Source organism: Triturus cristatus, chromosome 9 (assembly GCF_964204655.1).
Source record: "Triturus cristatus chromosome 9, aTriCri1.1, whole genome shotgun sequence".
NCBI lineage: Eukaryota > Metazoa > Chordata > Amphibia > Caudata > Salamandridae > Triturus > Triturus cristatus.
In genome coordinates this window covers 317,972,352-317,995,748 of record NC_140592.1, presented here as the reverse complement: position 1 = coordinate 317,995,748, position 23,397 = coordinate 317,972,352, and the positions used below count along the sequence as shown (strand labels likewise).

At 43.4% G+C, this 23,397-nt stretch overlaps 1 protein-coding gene across 1 annotated transcript in view; it reads right to left on the bottom strand.

Moving 5' to 3' along the window:
- BSN (bassoon presynaptic cytomatrix protein) overlaps positions 1-23,397 on the bottom strand; it is an 841,563-nt gene that overhangs the window by 15,991 nt on the left and 802,175 nt on the right. The window contains exons 9-10 of the mRNA XM_085625028.1: positions 15,106-15,264; positions 8,877-8,929 (exon numbers count right to left, since the gene is read on the bottom strand). Coding sequence (XP_085481154.1) covers positions 8,889-8,929; positions 15,106-15,264 — 200 coding nt within the window. The 3' untranslated portion in view covers positions 8,877-8,888. The remainder of the gene's footprint in view (positions 1-8,876; positions 8,930-15,105; positions 15,265-23,397) is intronic.

Here is a 23,397-nt window from a genome sequence, read left to right as displayed (position 1 = left end):
GATAAGGAACACACAATTAGCACGCCTGTGAGCAGACTACCTATTGAATTCGAAGTATACATTGTAGATGTAAGCAATGTTTCAGTTGTAAAAGGGACAAGATAGACAATTACATCAAATATGCTCTCCCTCACCCTTGGTGGTATAAAGTGGCAGTGCCAAGGGATATCTTGAAAATATGGTTGAATTAAATGACAAACAATGCATATGTAAACACTTCAACTACTCAATTAGCTTGTACCAAAGCATATTAATGGAAATACCCAAAGTACTGGGGGGCCCCTGAGATACTGACTATAACTAAATACAAAAAAAAGGAATGGACTTATACATGGCAGCGGCGCGAGTTGTATAAAAGAGCAGAGGATGGCCCATAAATTCCATAAGATATGGGGCGCCTGGATTATATATTATGACCTTGATCCCCAAGATGATGCAAACACAGAAGTGCCTCCATAGTATAGTTACTCCAAACTACTTAAATGATTGGGCCTACCTACAGGATATTAATCCCCTTTATAGCTTCAAACTGATGCTACTGTATTCTGTCAAATTTTTTGATGTATTGATGCCTCCCGCGTTGTCTTCCATTTGGTGTTAGACATATGCTTATGTTAATTTTATATATACAGCATATATATATGTATATTGAATTTATATAGCAGAAACCCAGCTAGGTAACAAAATATATCCCTGGACATAGGTGTGTAAGATTCAAAACCATGGTGGTAGGTTGGGGAAAGAGAACAGTTTCTCTTCACAGTTCATTTTATTTGTTGTTTTTGTACAGCACTTACACTAACTGGCAGCTGCTCCTAAGCAGTGGGCAATGGGAGGCTGGAAAGATACTTGATAAAATTCTCGAAGACACAAAGGAAAGTTCAGCAGTTTATTTCCAGTCTCCACTCCCCGCCACAGAAGCTATAACAGAATCCAAACCGTCTTAACATTCTAAGGCAAGCTCACGGAAGAGGGAGAAACCAAGGGAGGACGGAGGGGTTTTTTGGGGAGGGAGATGAAACATGTACAAGCTTGCAATTAACTCCTAAGTAAAATTTGAGTTTACAGGAATATAAAAACAATAAGAAGATTATAACACAACTGAACTTACTGAGAAATGGATAATCAACAGCTAGTGATATGGGAATCAGAGTGTATGCCTCCCGTAACATAAAGCTGTGTAACCTTTTCGGAATTTCAGAATATACAATTCCAAGGTGGCGAGGTGGTTGAAAGGACTAGTGGATCCTGACCCGTAAACACTCCAGGAGGCAGATTTACAAGTGTCACTTTTGCACCATCGTTTGTGACACAGCGGCAGCGTAAAAGTTGTGGCCCATTTACAACGTGACGCATCTAGGGAGCTGCGTCACGTTGTGAAGCCCTGCGCCACATTAAACCTGCATCAGGTTTAATGTTTGCAGGGTGGGCGTTCCGTCGCAGGAAGCCCCGTAAAAGTGACGCAGTGAAATCTACAAGATTTCACTGAGTCATTTTTACGTCCATGCTGCGTCAAAACCCAGCGCCTGCTTGAAGCAGGTGTAAGGAGTGACGCAGCATGTTAGGCATAGGGAGCCCCTGAGCATTGCTGGAGTTGCGTCGTGCTTGCGACACGACTCCAGCAATGCGTGACTTTTCTGTCAACAGATGCGTCAGAATTTCTGACGCATCTGTCAATCCTTGTGCCATGGTGCGCCGTATTGTAAATACGGCGCATCCATGGTGACGCAAGGGTTTTGCATGTTGGCGCAGGGAAAGTGGCTTATCTCTACAGATGCGTCACTTTCTTGTAAATCTGCCCCCAGATTCTTTTGTTGCATTTGCACCTGATTTGTGAACCAGTGCTGTGAGTGAGATCTCCTTAATGGGGTGTCACATGCTGTAAGCTGATATTAAAATGGTTCTGTACTCAGTGCGCTAGTTGGCATCTTTTGAAATAAGAGGTTCTGTGCAGGCCACACATATCTACACACATGAGCAGGCTGAGTGCGGATGACTGTTCTCCGAACAGGGCTGGTATCAGCCCACAGGCGTGGAAAAGACCCAGAATAAATTAGCTGTCACCTGAGTAGGCCTTATAATTTAATTGGGAATCCAAAAACAAATGCTACTATCATTTTGACTGAAGTGTAAGTTTACAGTGCTTTAATGTATTTACACTTTGGGTGAAAAGTGCGTAAAGTATATTTTGGCTAGGCTCAACATAGAAAAACATCGACTGTTCAAAACACATGTAAAATATTAGTTTGACTTAAATGTACTTTGCCTTTAGCATTATTTCCTCGAACCAGTCTAAATGAGATTTGGGTTTTGAACTACTCTGATAGCTCAAGTTAATTTCTATGGTGGCCAGCTGCCAGTTCAAATCCTCTCCCTGAACAATAGAACTATTTGGGAGTATTAACCTTCTCCTGGGAAAGGGAAGGTGGTGGGGAGGAATCTACATAGGGTGATTAGCTACCGCTCTCTGGCAAGCCTGGGCATGACTTTCTCACAGTGACAAAGTTAGAGTAAGCAGAACTCTAACATCACTCTCACCAGGGATCTTGGAGGAAAGTAACACGTTTTGAGAGAATGGATGGAGGAGGTCTTTGTGATCCTCTGCTGATTCTGCCACTTTAGAAAATCCAGGAATAATGCTCAAAGCAATGGCCCAGCCTGTGGGCGGCTTCCAGGGAGTGTATTTTAGAAGTGTACGGTTAAAGTGGCACTCTGCAATGGGTAGTGATGCCAATGTCCAGAACTCTTCACCTGCACTTTTAAACTCCTGCATGGGGCAAAGGTTTGGAGAACAGTCGAGCCACAGAAGAGGAAAGACGAAAAACCAGCTTACTGACAATACCTTATCTGGAGTGGAAAGACTTTGGACCTTTACTTTTTGGACTCAAGAGCCTGTAGCATATTCTTACCTGCTCCTTCTGGGGGACAGTAGAGGGTAGCCTTTCCGGGGAGACTGAAAGCCTTCTGTGGTCCTGTTCTGGATGGAGATGACCTGGGTAGCTGTACCCCAGACTCCTGCATTACACACAGGAGCCCTGCAAGCAATCAGGAGGCCTGTGGCCTTTGGATTACAGCCAGGGAGTATGAACCCTGTGTCAGCACCAAGCTTTCACAAGCACCTCTTCTTCATGGAATATGCCTTTCATAACCACTCTTTCTCCAGGTATCTGCAGGCACTCTGTAGACGGATCAAAAGGAGACTGAAGTACCCACACAATGTTGTGTAGTGTGTTTCCTTACTACGGTGCATGCTGCAGGAGGGCCAGGGTCACAAGGCCTCATTACACTCCCTGGCAATGCATATCCTTTCTTGAGCAACAATCGACCAATGTCCATTTCTTCCTGCGCAGCTACTTTGGAACCCTTCTCATCTAGGCAGCCTTTACATTGTGCAGAGATACCTATCCTGCAGCCAGTGGGCACTATCCTTTAGGATGTTTCAAAGTAGCTGCTCCTATCCAACCCTGAGCTCAAATGTTTTAGTTATTCTCCCCTGGCACTAGATGCTGAGACATCCTGGCAAACCAGTTGGAGGCTTAAACCCCATACTTATACTCAGTTTGAAAACAGAAATTGTGACTACCACAAGTCCAGCTCTGGGTATGATTTCACGGAATTCCTGACTTTCTGCATACTCCTCGCAGACTTGTCAAAACCTGTCTTGTCAGTGTCAGCAGGATCTGGGGTGGGGCTGTGAGCATCTTGGCAGAGAGACCAAAAACAAAGGCACAGAAGAAGGAGAGGTCTCTTTGCTTGATGTTGGAAGTACTACCTTGGGGGAAGAATGGGGGAATAGGAAAAGGCAGGACTGTTCTTACCCTTTAAAGGGACCTCTGCCTTCTATCCTTCAAACTGCAGAGCCTGGTGCATTTCTAATGACTCTCTCCAACCTTCATCCTAATGTCCTATTCGTATACAGGAGATCCAAGATGGATTCTTGTTCTTCAGTAGTCAATTATAGCTAATATGCTCCATGGTCACCCTCCTATACTTACATATGGTGAATGTACATGTACCCTCCATGTATCACATGATTGACACAAGGGGCCCAGTTGTAGGGGACTGTAAGATAAATTTAAAAAGGAGAGACCAGTAAGCACTAGGTGAGCAGGCAACAGATACTGAGGCCTGTACTGCAGGTGCAATCAGTCGCTGCCACCACTATCTGTCCTCCACACCCCAGAGAGCTGACTGTCAGTAGCCTCAGAAAAGGAGCAGTGCAAATGTAGTGCAGTTTTATCCCAAGAAACAGAAGTCCCTGTGATGATATGAGGCTGAAGAAAGTTGTACCTGCATTTGGTGTTAGTACTTCATACACGTGACAAGGCCACTGATGCGACCTTTGGTGAGCTCTTTATTCATGTGGTGTGGCTAAGCTTTGGACCCAAAGAATATCACAAGAGGAAGATTTCCCTGCCTCCCCAGTAGGCAGAAGTGAGTTCAACTTTGCCTACTTGGGCCAGTGGAGATCCACCTCTTTTAGCCTGGAGCCACACATCCACATTATTAGGGACATTGTTTGAACCTGCGGAGCCAGAACGGAGTCAATGCCACATCTCATGGGGATTATGTGCATGCATGCACATAGACAGAAGCAGTATACCCATCCTTGGCAGTGTCATAAAGAAGGAGATGTCTGCACAACAAGACCTAAAAAATGTACAGTGTGCACTAAGAGTGTATGGCCCCTAATAATGTTCACACACACACACACACACAGACAACTATTGCCATAGTGTAGAGACAGCGATTGCTTGGATCCATTATTCTTGTTGTGGCTACCACCCTGAGGACTAAATGGAGATTGTACCTTAGAATGTGGTAGGGCTCCGCTTTGTGAAAGTCACACAACCTGTAAAAGATCCAAGAGCAGCCTAAAGTTAGTACTAGATGACTACCTAAATTTCCCCGGATAATGATGTGCATTTTGCTCTCTGCATTTTATTTGTACTATTTAGATGTCTCAGATTAATAAAGTAACTGTTCTTTTTAAGTCAAAGCAATGGCAGGACAATGAAACTGTTTTCTGAGTTCCTATTAACACGGCACCTCCTTGAGTAATCATTGGAACACTCTGCCTAGCTACTGAGTGTCAAAGGCTAAAGGGGTGTACTTAGTGATCAGCTTGTGTCCAACTATAGGTGAGTCCCAGGGCACCAAATACAAAAGGCTCTCATTGTCACAATGCCAAGTAACTCCTGACTGCCTTGAAACTCTGAAAACATTCCCACAGGAAGTGACCTAGACCCTGACACCATTAGAGAACACCTCCAGGAGACAAACAGCAATGCACATGGCCTTTTTTCCCATATATAACATCTTTAATTCATATAACATCAAATGCACATGGACAAATAAAAATCACATGTAAAAAAATTAGGTATCGACTTTAATGTGGATCAATGAGTCGACATGCTGATATGTGTGAATGTCTTCGCCACACATGATCAGAACTGGAATGTAGTGTAGAAGAGTTTGTACTGATGATGTTACAGTCTGAATCGTCCCTACGATATGGATGAGACACAACCTAATTCACGCTGGGTATGTGAGTAGGAAGCAGTTCCATGTCCCACATACTATGTAGATGCCTGAACCTTTAGTCTTTCTGAAAGGACATCCTTGAAGATATACAAGACGTGACAGAGGCTAAGGCAGGTGCATGCCCAGAAGTAAAATTATTGACTAACCCTCTACATGGCAAGATAGGAAAGACCATTGCACATATGGTCTTGGCAGCAAAACAAACTACAGCTCCGCTATCAGGAACGTCCTAGGCTCTTACATACCAAACATGGCTACAGAAACTTTGGACTCTTCGGGGAACGGAGAAGTTAGTACACAATATCCAAGATGAGAACACATGATTCAAAAAGATATGGAGCCCAGTATTAAAGTACTTGACTAGTGTTTTTCAAGACTTACCTTCCTGAAAAGCTTAGGTATTGTAAACATCCTGGAGGAAACGCTGGACTGAGGTTGGAACCTTAACTGTCTTTCTTGGGGATTGTGACTTGGTTCCCTGAGAGAGGGAAATCATCCAAATAATGAGGTATAGCAATTCGTACTGGATGAGGGTGGAGAAAGTATGATGGGGCATCTAACCAGGTGTGGGGGGAAGGGTTTGAGGGAAGGCAAGGTCAAGCATGCCAACTTATGTTTCAAGGTGGTAATCACAGCAATTCATGTTGTAAAATGATAACAAAAGTCGATTGAAAGCAATAAACAAAAGTTCATATCTCTATTGCGTTATTTCATAAAACTGATAGAGAACTGTGATGGCAAGCCTGAGGTGGTTTCCTAGAATACAGGAAAGAAGACTCTATCTAGAGATGGGGAAGATCATCCAATCCTTCCCATCTCTGCCCACTTTGCCATTATAGCCTTCAAATAAACAATTAAAATGGTGAGCTAAGTTAAGTCATCCTCGGGCAGGGACAACGCGTAATGTGATTTGTGTGCTTATCCTGTAGTGTGATCTAAAGGAAATCAGGTGAATCCTCAGCAGCATCTGTGTCATCCACTTCCAGCAGCAGGGAGATTCAGCTGAAATACAGCAGCTTTTGCGGCTTTAAGCTGAGTTCACTATTTGGGGGGATAAGCACGGTCAGATGGAACCTCCCAAAACTTCCCCTCATTCAATTGTCAATTGTTCTAGTGATTACAGTCATTTAGTAGCAATTTGAAGGATAGACTATGAATGAATGATCTGTTTGACTTCCACTTTCAGTCATCAGAAAACAAGCTAACTTGCCTGTGACCAGTGTTAAGAGGTGTGAGCAGGGGCCAAGATACCTAGTTATGGGTAAAACTCAATCAACAGCTCTCAAATGCATACATTACCATAAATACATGGGTCTTGATCACTGTAGAGATCCTCCTCCACGTTGCACCAGCAGGAGAGAGAGATCCCACCCTACAACTAAGTTCCAATGGCAGGCTGTGAAGTTCTTAGTGACAGAGTTGTCTGTCCCGGAGCTTGCGCTTGAACATCTGAACAGTTGCAGGCAAAATCAACCTGAGGTGGAGCCTTTGTTCTTGTGCACTGTGGACCGAGTGTGGAATAACAACAGGTCTTTGCAAAAAACAACTTGCAACACTAGATGGCAGGAGTATGTTGAGCATGTGTATCTACCGCCACAAATGCTATGAACATAATTAATTTAGTAAAAGAGTCATTTGGTGAAGAAAAAGAAGTATTCCACCAATTCAAAATACACACCATTCTTAAGGAAAAAGGAAGTTGACACACATCCAAGTACTTGCACAACTTTCTTCCTTTTCTTCCCCTCCTAAGACCTTAGAGTTGGGTGGACAGAGGACCTCTGTCAAAAAGATGCGGTTGTCCCTGTCACCGTATTAAGAGTGCATAGATATCAATAGCACACTAAATACAGTGGATAGTCATTGGTCACTTTTTGGAGGATATCCCACTCTTCCAAACTCCAAATAAGGTTCTTAGAGTCTAAATGCTGTGTGGGTGTTTACAAAGTGACAGACTGTTTAGAGTACGAGCTGAGCAGTACAGCAGGATCCTATGTGTAGTATTTGCTGTTTGTATTCAGAAAGGTCTGAATCCAGTTTATCAACCTGACTTTCGGTTACGTGTAATTACCTCCTGTCATTGCTGAAATCCGGACAAAACTCCTCCAACCTACTACCACTTTTGAGAAGGGCAACTGCACCTACCAAGCTGCAGTCCTCATTGCCATACTGCTGTCTCTGCCACAGAGGTCCTCTATTTGTAAGTTCTGATTTATTTGCAAGAGTCCATTAGTTATATGGACAGAATTTCAGAAAATAAGTAAGATAAATCTCTAGACAAATATCTACTAGTGGGTTCTAGTTTATGCTCTGAAGCTTATCTACAGTTGGATCCTCTGAGCTAAGGACTGATCAACTATACTTGTTTGCAAATCAAGTATGTGCAAATTTCACGGGGATTTAATTTGTGATGCCACCTATGTACTAACAAATCATATTTCAAATTGCCTATTTACCGAAGGCTGCAAAATAATGTATAATGAACAATACTTTGGCAAGTTGCATTTTGTAGCCCCCTATGAATGGCTGGAAACACAGGGATGGTGACCCACTGGGAACAGCAGACCACCATCCCTACATTTACTTTTCCAGATTGGAAATATCTTTTATTGAAAGTAGCCTATGACCATTTAGGAGACAGATCGTTTTTATTTAAAAACGATTCCCTTAGGGAAACACATAATTCAAATCAGACAATGATATGCAAGCCACTGCTTACTACTCCAGAAGGGAAATTTGTCCCAGAATCAATAACTCTAACTTGAGAAGAGGTAACCTTCCAATGATTTGAGACTGCATTCGAAGTCACAAACCATGATACACTTCTTTGCGAGTTGCAGAGGAAGTTCGCCCAGTTTATAATTCAGAAAAGGTCAGAGAACACCTTTTACAATTCAAAGAGACTTTTCTGACTCGTAAAAGGGTGTTTGTAAACTGTGAATAGGTGTTCTACAGTTGCAAAACTAAAGTCACAGGCTTTGATGCCGCAAGATTCTCTTGTACATAAGCCTTAAGTCTTAAATAGTGTTTTCAAATTGGTAGTAAGAATAAAATATATTCGAATAGCTCTGTTCGACAAGATAAAATTACCAAAGACGTAACAAGTGTCCCCTTGTGGATCATTTAGTTCACCATCCATTTAATCAGACATGGTCAATGTTTAATCTCATAAGCTAAAAATGCTTTTCAACACTCTATGAAAGAACATGTTTGGACTCTGACTACTGTTAATATGTAGTGCAAAGACATTGTGATATGTTAAAATAGAAAATAATGTAAAATTCCAAATTCATGTATTAAAATTAGAAATATGTTCAGGATGGTAGACTTACCCTTCCCATTTTTTACCACAGTGAAGAAAACTTCTTCCCAAAAGCAGACACAGCTGTAAAGAATAAGAAAAACATGAGCCAAATAAAACTCCAGTATTTACATTATACAATTGAATTTACATTAAAAAAGCTGAACATTTTTTCAATCTGTCTTATGATTTGGGCAAACTCAAGAAATCTTGGCATGCTTTGATATCAAAAATGTTTTGTAAGAGTAAAATAATAATCAGTGTAACTGTGCCCTTTAAGAAAGCATTCATACAAGATATCTGACTGCTAATCACACCCCTCCTCAACCTAACTCCTCTGGTTCCACAATGGACTTGGCTATTCAGATAAACCACAGGACAAACTGAGGAACACGTTGCTTACAACTAGCCTCAGCCTACCCAAGTACTCTCCGGCTGGTCAGGGCTTTTTTCTAAATTTCTCTGCAATCCAATGCAAGCACAGTCCATAAATTGACAAATAGAGGTATCAAATAATGATCATGGTTTTTAGGGCTATTAATGTAGTGCTCACCAGAAACCAAACTCAGCTATGCTAATTTCAACAACCGAGGTAGGATGATGGAAAGCTGTATAACATCCTGTAAGGTCTTGAATCAGTGACTTGCAACTGGATGGCAAGTACTTATTCCACTGCACTGAGCTACTGGCTGGGTAGTTGATACATCAGTCGCCCAGGAGGGGTGAAGATGGGGGAATAGGGGGTTACTGTTGCTCTCTTTGATACTGGTTACTTTAAATACTACTACTTTCCAAAAGTTTGTGATATAACTGAATATCCAATCTGTTTCGCTCTGCCTCTCGCCAATCTCACAAGTATGACATCTCAATGTTTTGCAAATACTCACATGGGAATGCTGGCATTAACTAGATCTTCTTTGCCATTTAATAATCAAATTTTGAGTGCAGAAATGTGAAAAGATTCCTAAATGTCACCAGCTGCTGCACAATCAGCAGATTTCTGACATATTGCTACAAAGAAGAAACGTCTAAGCATTCTCATAGATACAAGCAACAAAGGGGCATATGTACAAGGGAATGGCGGAGCGTGGCATTAAGCACAAAATGCTAACGACAAGCGCCACCATTCTGAAAATTCAGGGATGAGCCGTATTTACAAAGATACAGTACATCCCTGCGTTATCCATAGCGCTAGCGCTGATGCTAAATCAAGCTGCCTAGCGCCAATGCAGGCACTCTTGCACCATAGTGCAAGGGAGCTTGCATTGAGAGAATGATTTTTTATGTGCAGGAAAGTGTCCCTTCCTGCACATAAACAATCACAAATGGCGATTTGAAACTTCTATATGTACTGCATTGTGCAGCACACATAAAAGTTGCAAATCGTCATTTTTGGTATGACTGTTTACGTGCAGGAAGGGACACAATGTTTATGTGATTTGCAGAGCGCATGGCTGCCGAAGGCCTTCCCAGCGCAACAGAGAGGGTGACGCAACGGTGTGGAGGGCCAATCAAGGAAAGAGCTATCTTTTAAGTTTCTTTCTCAAGCTATGCAAATCCTTCAAGAGTCTCAATTCAATGGTCATTTGGTTCCAAAGTTTTGGGACCAGATAAGTGAAGGATCTACCTCCCCATCTGGCTCTTTTTATCCTTGTTGTGCTCTTTAGGAGATCACGTGAGGACCTGAGGGACCTGTTGGGTGTATAAGGGTAGATGAGAGACTGTAACAGGGTAGGACCGCTGCCATGCATAGCCTTATGGGCTAAGCAAAGTGCGTTAAACTTGATCCTAGCTTGAATAGGGAGCCAGTGTAATTTGCTCAATGAATCTTTCACTGACTCCTGCTTGGGAATTTTTAGTATCATTCTGGCTGCCGCGTTTTGAACAACCTGCAGCCTGTTGACTGTGTATTTCGGGGTCCCTAGGTACAATGAGTTACCGCAGTCAAATCTAGAGACCACCAGCGACTGAATCACCGTTCTCCGTGCCTGATCTGGAGAAGTTCTATGATCTTCCGAATTAGGCGAAGAATACCAAAGCAGGTGGCTGAAACTTTTTTAGCTTGGGTATCCATAGAGAGATTCTGGTCAAGCCACATACCCAAGTTCTTAATGCATGGCTTTGGTGCGGGGGGAGATCCCAGTTGTCTGGCCAGCTGATCCTTTTCCAAGGGTCAGTGCAGTTACCCAGGAACATTAGCTTGGTTTTCTCCCCACTGAGTTTTAGACTGCTGTTGGACATCCATTTAGCGATTTTTTCTATGCAAGAGACTAGCTGCAGGTGATTAGTGTTAATAGCGTCAGAAACTGAGATTATCGGCTGTGTATCATCTGCATAAGACACAATTGACAGTCTAAACTCCTCTACTATTTGTGTTAGAGGCCTCATATAAATGTTAAACAGGATGGGACTAAGTCCGGATTCCTGAGGGACTCCGTATGGGGCATTGAATGTGTTTGAATACAAACCTGATTCCATGCATTGGAAAGTTCTTTCACATAGGTAGGAGGACAGCCATCGGATGGCCTTATCCTGAATCCTGATCTCTCGTAGTCTATGTATCAAGATACTGTGATCAACAGTATCGAAAGCTGCACTTAGATCAAGAAGAAGGATGGCGGTGGTACCCCCTTGGTCCAGTATAATTTTGAGTTTCTCAGTGACTAAAAGGAGAGCGAATTTCGTGCTGTGTATAGGGCTGAACCCCATCTGGGATTGGTGCAAAGTGTAATTCTCCTCTAGGAATCGTGAGATTATGCCATTAACGTGTTTCTCAGAAATTTGGCCTAGAATGGGGAGCAATGAAATGGGGCGGTAATTCCCCAATGAGGTAGGATCAAGAAGGGGTTTCTGATCAAGGGCTTGACAATGGCGTGCTTCCATTTGTTTGGCACTATCCCAGAACTCAGGGATAACGAATTGAGTTCTGCCATTGTGGAGAAAACCGGCTCCCCACCTTGGAGGAGAATGTGAAGGGGGTGCAGGATCAAGATGTGAGCCTGATTTGATGTTTTTTAGGCTAAGACCCAGCTGTTCTGTACTTAAGGCCAGAAAGGAATCCAGGGTTGTGGCACTTACGGGGTATGAAAGGTCTGAGATATCGTGCTGATCAGGGCTGTCAGAGCTATCCGGCGTGACCCCGATGTTCATGTGCAGTGACTTGTTTTGGATTTCCACTTTATTCTTTAAAACAATGACAAACTCATTGCATCTCTCCTCAAAGGACTGTGGGGAGGATGAGCTCTTATCTGTGGTAGTAAGGGATTTTACGATTTTGAAAAGCTCTTTGGGGGAGTTGGCGGCCATATTGATCCTTTCTGCATAGTGATGTAGCTGGGCTTCCTTAATATCATTGAGATATTGTCTATTCACTTTTTTGTTCAGTGTCTTAAGGTCGAGGGCATAGGTCTTCCTCCAGTTCCTTTCTAGTCTTTTACATATTTTCTTTTGGGATATTAAGTGACAGTTGAACCAAGGAGCTCTTCTGGGTTGACATTGAGTTTTCGTGTTAGGTGTCCTAAAGCATTTTTCTACTGAGTCCTTGATCAAGTCCGACCAGCATGAGTGTGCCTTGTGGGGATCATCTCTTAGAGATGGTGGGTCAGACTTTAGCAAGTTTATCCATTTCTCAGGAACAACTCTAGGCCACTTCTTACCCGCCCTTGAGTCACCATTTGTCCTAGTCTGCTTGGATGGTTTGGTGTACAGGAGTGGGATAAAATGGTGGTCAGACCATAGGACTGGGACCGGGCTGAGAACCTGGATCTTGGGGTCATTCGAAAAAATAGGGTCAAGGATATGCCCTTTTTCATATGCTGCACCCTTTACTAATTGAAAAACTTCCAGAGCTTCAAGATCTGACCACAGTCTACTGGCAGCTGCATTATCGGGGTCATCCAAATGAATATTAAAATCCACCAGTGCCGTGAGAGCTCCTTTTGTTATGAGGGAACTGGCAAGGAGCTATGGAAGGGAGTCTAAGAAAGTAGCACACGGACCAGGGGATCTGTAATTGAGCGTTCCAGAGAAAGAAGTGTTGGGGGATAGTGTCATTCTGAATTTCAAGGCGTCGCAATTTGTTAGGGTCAGAGGCATAATGGAGCAAGTGACCTGAGTTTTATGAATGATGGCCACTCCTCCACACAGTTTTCCAACTCTGTCTTACCTATTAATGGTATAGCCAGGTAGAAAGTCCATAATAACATCAGGATTAAAACTCTGGTTCAGCCAGGTTTCTGTGATGAACAGAATGGCGAGTGCTTCGTCTTCCAAAAACAGCCCAATCTCCGTTTTATATCCTGGGAGGGACCTACAGTTTATGAGCCCCATTTTCCAGTGTGCTGTTTTTCCTAATGTGTTCTCAGAGTGAAGTAGTTTTTTCCCCGGCGTGGAACCACAGTGCTGGCAGTGTACCATCATTCTGTGGAGACTATCAGGTTCAATAAGATGTGTGCACTGCAGGGGTAATGTGGGCCTGAGCTGGCGAATTCCTCAGAGTTATACTTTATGAGGTTAAGGTCATGTGGAAGACTTCAACCATGGTTCCTGGCCTCTGGTCACGGACGGGCGCAGATGAGCTTGCCTTTGGCACGCCAGCGACGCGCCCGCTGCGCGCGTCTGCTGCGCATCAGCACTGCAGCCGCCATATATAGGCGAACCGGTGCAGCTAGACCACTAACCATTCCACTCTATGACCGATAGGAGGAGGGATCCTCTCTATGGTCAAGGTGGAGTAATAGTGCAGAAATCAGGTGGGTAAAAACATAAGGCAAGCGCTTCTGAGGCACTTCACTTTAGTTTAAAAGGTTTGGCATGAAAACTAGCACTTGAGCAGGCAGTTTAAAACAAAACGAAACAAAAGGAAATTAAAAAGAATATAGGTCAGACTTTCCTTAGATTCTAATTCAGGCAGATTCAACCCAGATTCAATACATTAAACCACAATATGTGCAAAAGGTAAGATACACACTTAGCCGCAATTAGATAGCCTATCCGAGGAGTAACACCGAAGTTCCCCCTCTCAAGCTCGCGTCCGTGCTGCAGCCGCCATATATAGGCAAGCCGGTGCAGCTAGACCGCTAACCTTTCCACTCTATGACTGATAGGAGGAGGGATCCTCTCTATGGTCAAGGTGGAGTAATAGTGCAGAAATCAGGTGGGTAAAAACAAAAGGCAAGCGCTTCTGAGACACTTCACTTTAGTTTAAAAGGTTTGGCATTAAAACTAGCGCTTGAGCGGGCAGTTTAAAATGAAACAAAACGAAACGAAATTAAAAAATAGAAAATAGGTCCGACTTTCCTTAAATTCAAATTCAGGCAGATTCAACACAGATTAAATACATTAAACAACAATCTGGCACATGCATCAACAATGCCATTTACGATTCCTTAATAGCGAAAAATAAGGATTCGCTAATAAGGAATAGCAAAAGGCTATGCATGTAGAAATCGCTTACAAAATAGCGATTCCTAAACATTCCTTAATTGCTACTCGCAAATTGCGAGTCGCAATTAAGGAATACCTCCCCATTGATTCCTATGGGCCTAGAGGCCCATAGGAATGAATGGGAGGACTTTCTCAATTTGCTAATCTCAATTAGAGAATCGCAAATTGCTCATGCTATTTCAAGGGTGCCAGGTCGTCAAAAAGGACACCCTGTTGCACCCCTGAAATCTGCATATGAATACATCTTGCACACACACATGCCCCAAGGGCATGTGTGTGTGTAAAATGGAACTTTGAAAAATGCACTTTAGTGCATTTATCAAAGTTTTTGCAAATTACCATGAAGTTCAACTTCATGGTAATTTGCTCCCCCTATTAGCGAAATCGCTAATTTTTAAACTTTCATGCATTGCATTTAAGGAATCTCAATTTGGGGTTCCTTAAATGCAATCGCAATTTAAGGAATCGCTATTTAGAGATTCCTTAAATAGCGATTTTTGCATTTGGGATGATGCATCCCAAATGCAAAAATACCGGTCGCAAAGGGGCAGATTCTGCTAATCTGCCCGTTTGCGAGCAGGTTTCTCGTTGATGCATGTGGCCCAATATGTGCAAAAGGTAAGATACACACTTAGCAGCAATAAGAGAGCCTCTCCGAGTGGTAACACCGAAGTGCTGCCTCTCAAAAACAATGCACAATGCAGCACACATAGAAACAGCAAAATGAGGAGAAATACATTTTTGATCTGGGTAGTAACATGGCAAACTGTAACATGACGTTCAACACATGCAATAGGAATATATGTAACCCTTACCATCAGTTAGCTTGCCTGCTTGTTCAGCCGCTCCTCCTGGCAGGATTTTAGAGAGCATACTCTCACCTTCTGTGCCTGACTGTCCTGTTGTTGCCCCACCTGGTGTGGCACCTCCAGCAGAGGTTCCAATGCCTGCTGGTTTCTGACCAATTTTAATTCCTGTAAGAGGAACACACAAAATAATATATTACAAGCATTGGAAATGCCAATAGGTCTAGTTTTAAAGGAATGTTGCATGTGAAGCATTAGAAATAAAAAACATATGTATTTGTGTCGAAGCATATAACTGTAGAATAATATTGGTGTACGTTAAAAGGTAAGGTGACAGTTGCACTGTCAAGCAAGACCTAAAAATTCATGTAGGTTAATGACTGCCCTCCTCCCAACGGTGCTGCTGCTAGAGAAATACAAACACTACAAACTATCAAGTTATCTAAGACACTTTTACAGCATTACAATGCCATGTGGGTGCCCCTGAAAGTAAAAGCTCAGCCAGCTGGGTAAATAAACAAAATGATCACAGCTGGTGTAGGGCAAGCACTTTTTTATGAAAGCGCACAACTGACGGCCAGTCAAAACATGTGCTCCTGGCTTGCAACATGTGGGCGGAGCCAAAGCCCCTTTCTAGTGGTACTCATAAAATTGTCTTGCGACAATGTTAAAAACACTGAAATAGCAATAATAGGAAATTCATAGAGGCAGACAAGTTCACCCAGAGAACACTATAGGTACACATGTAAAACAGTGAAAAGATAATCTATGTAAATGAAAGGAACAATACTAAATTAAATTACACTATGGGTCATTCTACATCTTGTAGAGGCAAATGCGACCGGCCAAGATTCATTGCACTTTCTGATTGTCTACTACTGAGAAATATGCCAAAGAGAAAGATGGCATGTCCAGAAATGAATATTAAATCAGACATTTCAATCATCTGTTTAACCCCCTAATCGTAATTAGGATGGAAATATTTTGATAGGAAATATTTTGACTCAGACTGGTTCTTAAGAATAATGTGTGTTACAATTTATATTTTACCTTTAGGTATCCGCTTATAGATAAAGGACCAATGAAAGGTATAGGCAGATAATTGATCTGCTTTTTGGTGAGAATATTGATTTATTTGTGTTCATTTCACTATGGTGGTTTTTTGGCACAAATTGCACATACACTTTGGTATTAGTCACCTACTATAAGTTGAATGTGAAATATTTAGGGTTGTTTTTCATGTGTTACAGCAAGAAGACCAGACTGAAGTTGGTCATTGACAACACCTACATAATATAAGTATGGTTTTTGTTTATCACTTTCGAGCAGAGCGACAAGACAATAGTCCTGAAGAATGCCATGAACTTTTGGTCATCTGGCAGAAACATGTTGACCTAGTCAGATAGGAAATATCCTTGCTCCTATCGTCACACTACTTATTTTAATTCCATCCATGGGGAATAGTTATTAAAATTATTTTTTCCACTTGCGATGGTTTTTAACAGACTTTGATATTATTTTGCACTCTGCCCCTCATTCACAGTTCACATTGGAGCATAGAACACCTCAAGCTCCTCTCCGAAGGGAGAGTTGTAGCCCACACAGTGTACCTTGCGGACACTGTGTGTTAGAGGGGACCCAATGATGGAGCATGTCACCTTAATGGTGAATGAGGGTTCTCGTCTTTAAAACTAAATGCTTTTTTAGGTGTCTTGTGTGTACTTGTTTGAATCACATTCCTAACTATTCCAATAGGGTACTTTTTGTGAGCATGATATAATAGAGTGGTACCGGTTATGGTTATAATTCCTCCAGGTGACCTTGATGTGAGATAACAAATACCAAAAGTCGCAAAGTTAGACTTTGTTTCAGATTACCTTGATGTGAATTGGCCCCCAAGTGTACATTGTGCGTGTTTGGTGTAACTGCCTGCTAGGTACATGTACAGTTGTTAACCAGAGAAATGAAGGCCTGTGGCAACCTGTTTAAATACCTCAAGCCTGGCTTTGTGCTCAAGATGGAGGTGTAGTTGTTTTGCCAGATGGTGTATTGTTGTTATTCCTGAAGCTGGAGGGAGCAGTTCTAAACACTAGAGCGGGGAAATAGGAGACTAGGCTTCTTTAGAAATTAAATCAGGACTATTGCTGAGAGGAGCTCCTGATTAGTCTGAAATTAAGATATGCCATTTGGGAGTACAATCTCTGTTGTGCAATGTGAAAGTGACCCCTCCACTCGAGGCCAGCCTTTTGTCTTTCCCCTAATCACTCTTTATTTTGTCTGATGACATCCAAGTGCAGAAAGCTCATACCTCTTTGTGCCTCTCTTTTGGTTGGTCTAGACTGGAAACTACCCTGCTAAGTTCGCAATTTATTTAGAGCTTTTAAGACAATGCATACTAACATATGAATCATTCTATATACACAAAAAAGGAAAAATAAGGATATAAGGTCAGCTAAAAGTGCAGGGTGCAGCTTGAGACTGTCGAAGACCGGCATTAGAATAATGACTATGGTATGTAGTCATGACCAGCCTGAAAACGGCTCAGGATCCCCCTCAGGGGGTCCCAGATTTTCATTAACTTCATTATCCTGGCTCTCCACTCATCGTTATCTACTAACGACATTTTGAGGAGACCTATGTTTAAAAATGCATGGACCTCTCATCAAGTAATTCAAGAAGTTATGCGGGGAGCAGTTGATGTCTTCATTCTTCAGACTACATAGAATATGCCGAAGTATCGAAAGAATTCAGCACAGGGAAGAAAGAACATTTGACACAAAAGGCATATGTACAAGAAACTGGCAGAGTGCGATGTTACGCAAAAAAAAGGTAATGCAGCACTCCGGCAATTAAAATAAATACAGTGCACTCCTGCGTTTTCCTCTAGCGCTGGGACTTAAGAAGCTGCCTAGTGCCATTTTGCTAGAGTGCCTGCTCTGCAGGGGGGATTTTTATGTGCAGGAAGGGACACCTTCCTGCACATAAACAATCTTAACAGGCGATTTGCTCTATCCATGTGTGCTGCAGAATGCAGTACACGTGGAAAGAGCAATATATGAGGAGAAATAAAACATTTTCCTCGTATCACCTGTTTAAGACCAGGTATAGGGCAGCTTCAAAAAGCAATGGGTGTTGTGGCAAAGCGCCCACTGCAACACCCATTGCGTGCCCCTTTCACACTAAGTCCTGCGTGAATAGGGGCATTATTTACAAGGCAAAGTTAAGCCACGTTAAGTAAATAAGGATTTAATGCCACCAGAACATCGCAAAAAACCCTGGGCGCTCCAGCACAATCCATAATTGCAAGCCTTCTTAATTACAAAGACAGGGATGTAGTTCTATGCCTCTAGGGAACGGGGTGAAATACAATTCCAAGGCAATGTGCTTTCATTTTACCCTGATTTTACCATCGCTGTTCAGGCCGCATGAAAGGAATTTTTACCTACCAAAAAAATTCTATGAAGGCGGAGATTAAATATGTCCTAATCTACCCTAGCAAATTGAGAATCACACATGAGGGAAAGACACACAACTTCACCGGAGCTTCAAGAGCGCCAAGAGAGTCCCCGCCCAATGAGGAGGACCATCACTAGATGAAAATTATTATCACTGAATCAGTTTGCGATTCACGCTGTGCACTGAGTGCCCCTGAGATGGGGCAGAGGGATGGACATGGTGAACTGTCGAAATGAGTACACAGCACGCTACCACAAGAGCGATTGCATTGAAGCATTGAACCCGATGACCAATGGCATGGGCGATATTCACTGATTCAGCCACCCAGCCTAGGTTTGGCTGTGGTTTTTGCCTGGCTCTCTCCTGCCCTCTGGGATGAGTCCCTTACATACAGTATTGTTTTTGTACTATTGGGTATTTGTTGGGTAGGTTAGGGTCTCTAAACCAAGTTTGGGGTTGTGAGTGGGTTCTTTGTTTTATTGTTTGTATCTGTTTTATGCATTAGACTGGGCACACAATACACGGCAGGTCCAAAACTTGGCCTCCCCCCCATTCTTATTATTCGACTGCGAAGCAAAGCTCACACTGCACATCCCGTGCTCCCATACAAGATATTGACCACCATCACCTTTCTTTATAATATTGTGCACACAACCATGTTCAAAGCCGGCTCACATTATGACACTACCCCTGCAGCGACCCATGTCCCCAAAAGTTAAATGTTTGACCTGGAATATCAGAGGGCTAAATGATTCGAGGAAAGCTTGTCTCATACATACCTACCTTACCAGACACCATATCGATATCTGCTTCCTACAAGAACTACACCTCACCCCCTCCACTGCAATTCGCCTCTGTTCACGCTGGTGCGCAGAAATACATGCATCCTACTACTCAAACTATGCCTGCGGGGCAGCTATACTAATCTGCAAAGTCACACCTTGGAAACTCATCAAGCAAAGATCGATACAGAAGGGCGCTTCGTACTCCTAGCTGGCACCCTCCAGCAACACTCTGTCATACTTGCCTGTATATATGGACCAAACACTGACTGTCCGGATTTCTTTGCAGATGTTTAGCGACATATTGTTAACCTAGGACCGGGCGCTATAATATGGGGGTGGGGGGGGTATTTCAACATCATACTAGATCCGAACCTAGACAGATCGAGTACCTCCCGCAGACCCCATCCCCAAGCCGCTGCACAATTACACACTCTCATGCAGGACCAGGGACTAACCGATATTTGGCGGGCCTTGACAGGGAGGGCACCTGTGTTACCTCAGCCCATGGAACTTGGTCACATATTGCCTATTGGTTCACCACCCGTGAAGTTCTGACTTGGACAACTGGGACACAGCTGTTCCCATGCACACTCTCAGACCATGCCCCAGTGACACTAGAATAATCTATGCCGCTAGCGTGCCTTTACTTGGCGACTACCAGACGCAGGTCTGAGGGATTAAGTATTCCTCCCTGAAATCCCCACTGCCATAGTAGATTATTTCGCACTAACTGAGAGTTCACTAAAATCCCCACTGGTACTATGGGAGGCATTTAAGGTAGTCATAAGGGGTGCATGCATCGCCAAACAGGCAGGGTTCCTTAAGGCGATACACAGTAGACTAACCCAATTTGAAAATGAATTACGGACATTTGAACTGGATTAACTCCAGAGCCCCAGCAACCATGGCACTTATACGAGAAAAACTGGCCGACTTTAACGAAGAGGCAGAGTGCAAACTGAATTATTTATCCCGCAAAGCGACCGCCCGCCCGCAGATACAGGAAGAGAGAACGCACAGGTAGGACCCTTGCCAATATGCTTCAACCCCATTAGGCTCATGACTATATCACAGAACTCCTAGATGAAGGTGCAAAACGCCAAACCACTCCCACTTCAATTCTCCAAGCGATGACTGCCTTTTATTGAAAACTTTACCAAATGAAATCCCAAATACCCACCGACCAAACCAAGGAATATATTACTATAATTACTATGGCTAGACAATGAACACCACCAATATCTAGATTCCCTGTTCACAGAGGAAGAGGTCCTGCAAGTAATACGCAGTTTACCTAATATTAAGGAACCCGGACTGGATGGACTTACAACTTCTCTTTATGAGGAGTATGCCACTATACTGACCCCCCTCCCAACAGCCTATTTATGTTTCAGGACTCACTGGAAGCAAAAATACTACCCCCGTAACTCCGTGAAGTGGTTACTGTCACCATACTCAAACCTGGAAAACCTGTGAATCAATGCAATTCATACTGGCTGCTATCCATGATAAACGTAGACAATAAAATACTGGCCAAACTTATCGCTAATGGGCTAGCCTTGCTCCTTCCAGACATAGTTAGACCAGATCAGTCGGGCTTTGTCCTCAGCCGATCTACCGCGCACAGTATCCAAACCTTATTTACAGTTATACATGGCGTGGATCCGAACTTAGCAGTGATCGCCACTTTATTAGACGCCACTAAAGCGTTTGACTCCCTAGAATGGCCCTTCCTATTTACTCTGCTTCAACACTTAGGACTGAGCCAGCGGTTGGTGCAGTTAATTCAACTAATGTACGCTTCCCCTACTGCCAGACTGCAAGTAAACAGAATGCTGTCCAATCCGTTCCCGATCACATGTGGCACTTGTCAGGGATGTCCCCTATCCCCACTGCTATTTGCCATAGCTATGAAACCTTTGGCTGCCCACTTACGACAGCATCATGCCCATGGGGGACTCCGATTCCGAGAGAGAGTAATATTAATCTCGCTGTATGTTTTTTGACTATGTAGCGCTATATATTAGAAATCCGCAGGAGAACCTAGACCCTACCATACGAGAGGTTATCAAGTTTGGGCGGCAGTCCGGTATCACCAAAAATTTGACTAAATCTGTCATTTTTCGCCTCACTGACAATACCACACGATTTATATCTGAATTCTCATTAGAGTGGGCAGGAGAACCGGTGAGATATCTGGGCATTTGGTTCAGCCATGATACAAATGAACTATGGCAAGCCAACTACGGCAGGGCAATGTCCTGGCTGGAGGAGCGGATCCCGGTCTGGAACCGCAAACCCCTCTCGCTGACTGAGCGGTTGGTGATCACTAGGATGGTGGTACTGCCCAAATTCCTATGCCTTTTTTTGAATCTCCCTTTGAGGCTTACTCTGCAATTTTTTAAATGTCAGAGGTCAAATATGATATCACTAGTGTGGGCTGGCAAGCAGCCTAGGATCACATGGGAAATTCTAATTCTTCCCCTACGACAGGGTGGCCTCAACGCACCTGACATGACACTGTATGCCTGGTGCGCGCAAGCCCAATATTTGCATTTCTGGTTGCATCCAGTTACATTTCAGCCACAAACTGTGGTTAAGGTGGATTTGACCTACCCGATCTCGCTATACACCGCACTCTACCAAACTTACAAACCCACATGAACTGCTGCTGACACTGTAGACTGTGTCAAGTGGGCATGGGACGGGTTACGAAGATGCACGACATTAAATTGCATATATGCCCTCCCCATAGTGGAAACCCTATGGTGCCCACTCTGCAGGATGATGGCATGAGCGCTGAGGCGAACAACAGACAACTATTCAAATTTACTGATCTATACTCAGATGGTCATTTTCTACCGTCTCCCACGCCCACCGTCCATCCGAGCCCTACTGTGATGGACATGCTCCTATATCAGCAACTTAGTGCTGCTTGTCGAGCACAACACAACACTTTTCCTGAACCTTTCCCAACACTACATGCTCTACAGCACATATTAACAAACACTTCCAATCGCAAACTTGTCACCAGACTTTACATGGTGATGCAGGATAAAGCACCTGTGTGCGCCCCTAAAGCGCACACCAAGTGGATGCTGGACACAGACCCACCTGCAACTCTGGACCAATGGTCCTACTGCTGTGTATAAACTGCAGCTCTCTCTCTCAATTACAGATTGCGCCTCATACATTTTAACTTTTTGCATCAATGATACCGTATGCCCCTATAACTACATGGCATGGGCTTAAAAGAGGAGGCGAGGTGCGAACGATGCTCAGCACATCAGGCCTCTTTCTTACACTTAGCCTGGGAATGCCCTAAAATTATGGACTACTGTCGAGAGGTACCCTCCACACTTCAACAAATCACTGGGCACCAAATTCCCCTAACACCGACAGTTTGCCTACTTGGATACGTTAAAGATCTACCGTGGGTATCTCGCCGCTTGATCGCAATACTCCTACTGCTGGATAAGCGGCAAGTAGCAAAACACTGGGGAAAGAGAGCTGCCCCCAAGATCCCCCTGTGGCTGCAAGATGCCACATAGTGCCAAGGCCAACTGGCCACCTACTAGGAGCTAATACCTACAGCATCTCGACCCAAAAATATCTGGGAACCCTTACTAATATATTTGAGATCACATGGCACCTCCTCCCCCTAGAAATAGGCAGTCTCACACCAGGGAACCCCTATATAGACTGAACAAGACGACACGCACAGGGGGGTAACAATGCAAATCAACCTCATCCTAGTCCTAAAACCATACTCAGGGCACCAGTCACGGATTTGTAACTTCTATTCCGGCTGTCACATTTGAAATTCGGAATGTTGATCATGGGTGTGATTTCAATGTGCAACTGCCTTTACATTGTTTGGTGCAATATTTGTCCAATATGTCAATATATGCTCTGCATATGCTCTACCCCTTCTACCTCTCCCCCCCTGCTTTACCCCTCCCCCTAACTCCCTCCTTCCCCCCTGCCTCCGCAGAAATTGATAAAGCTTTGTCATTCTTACGTACGTGCTATCATAAATGCCAATAAAAAGAATTAAAAA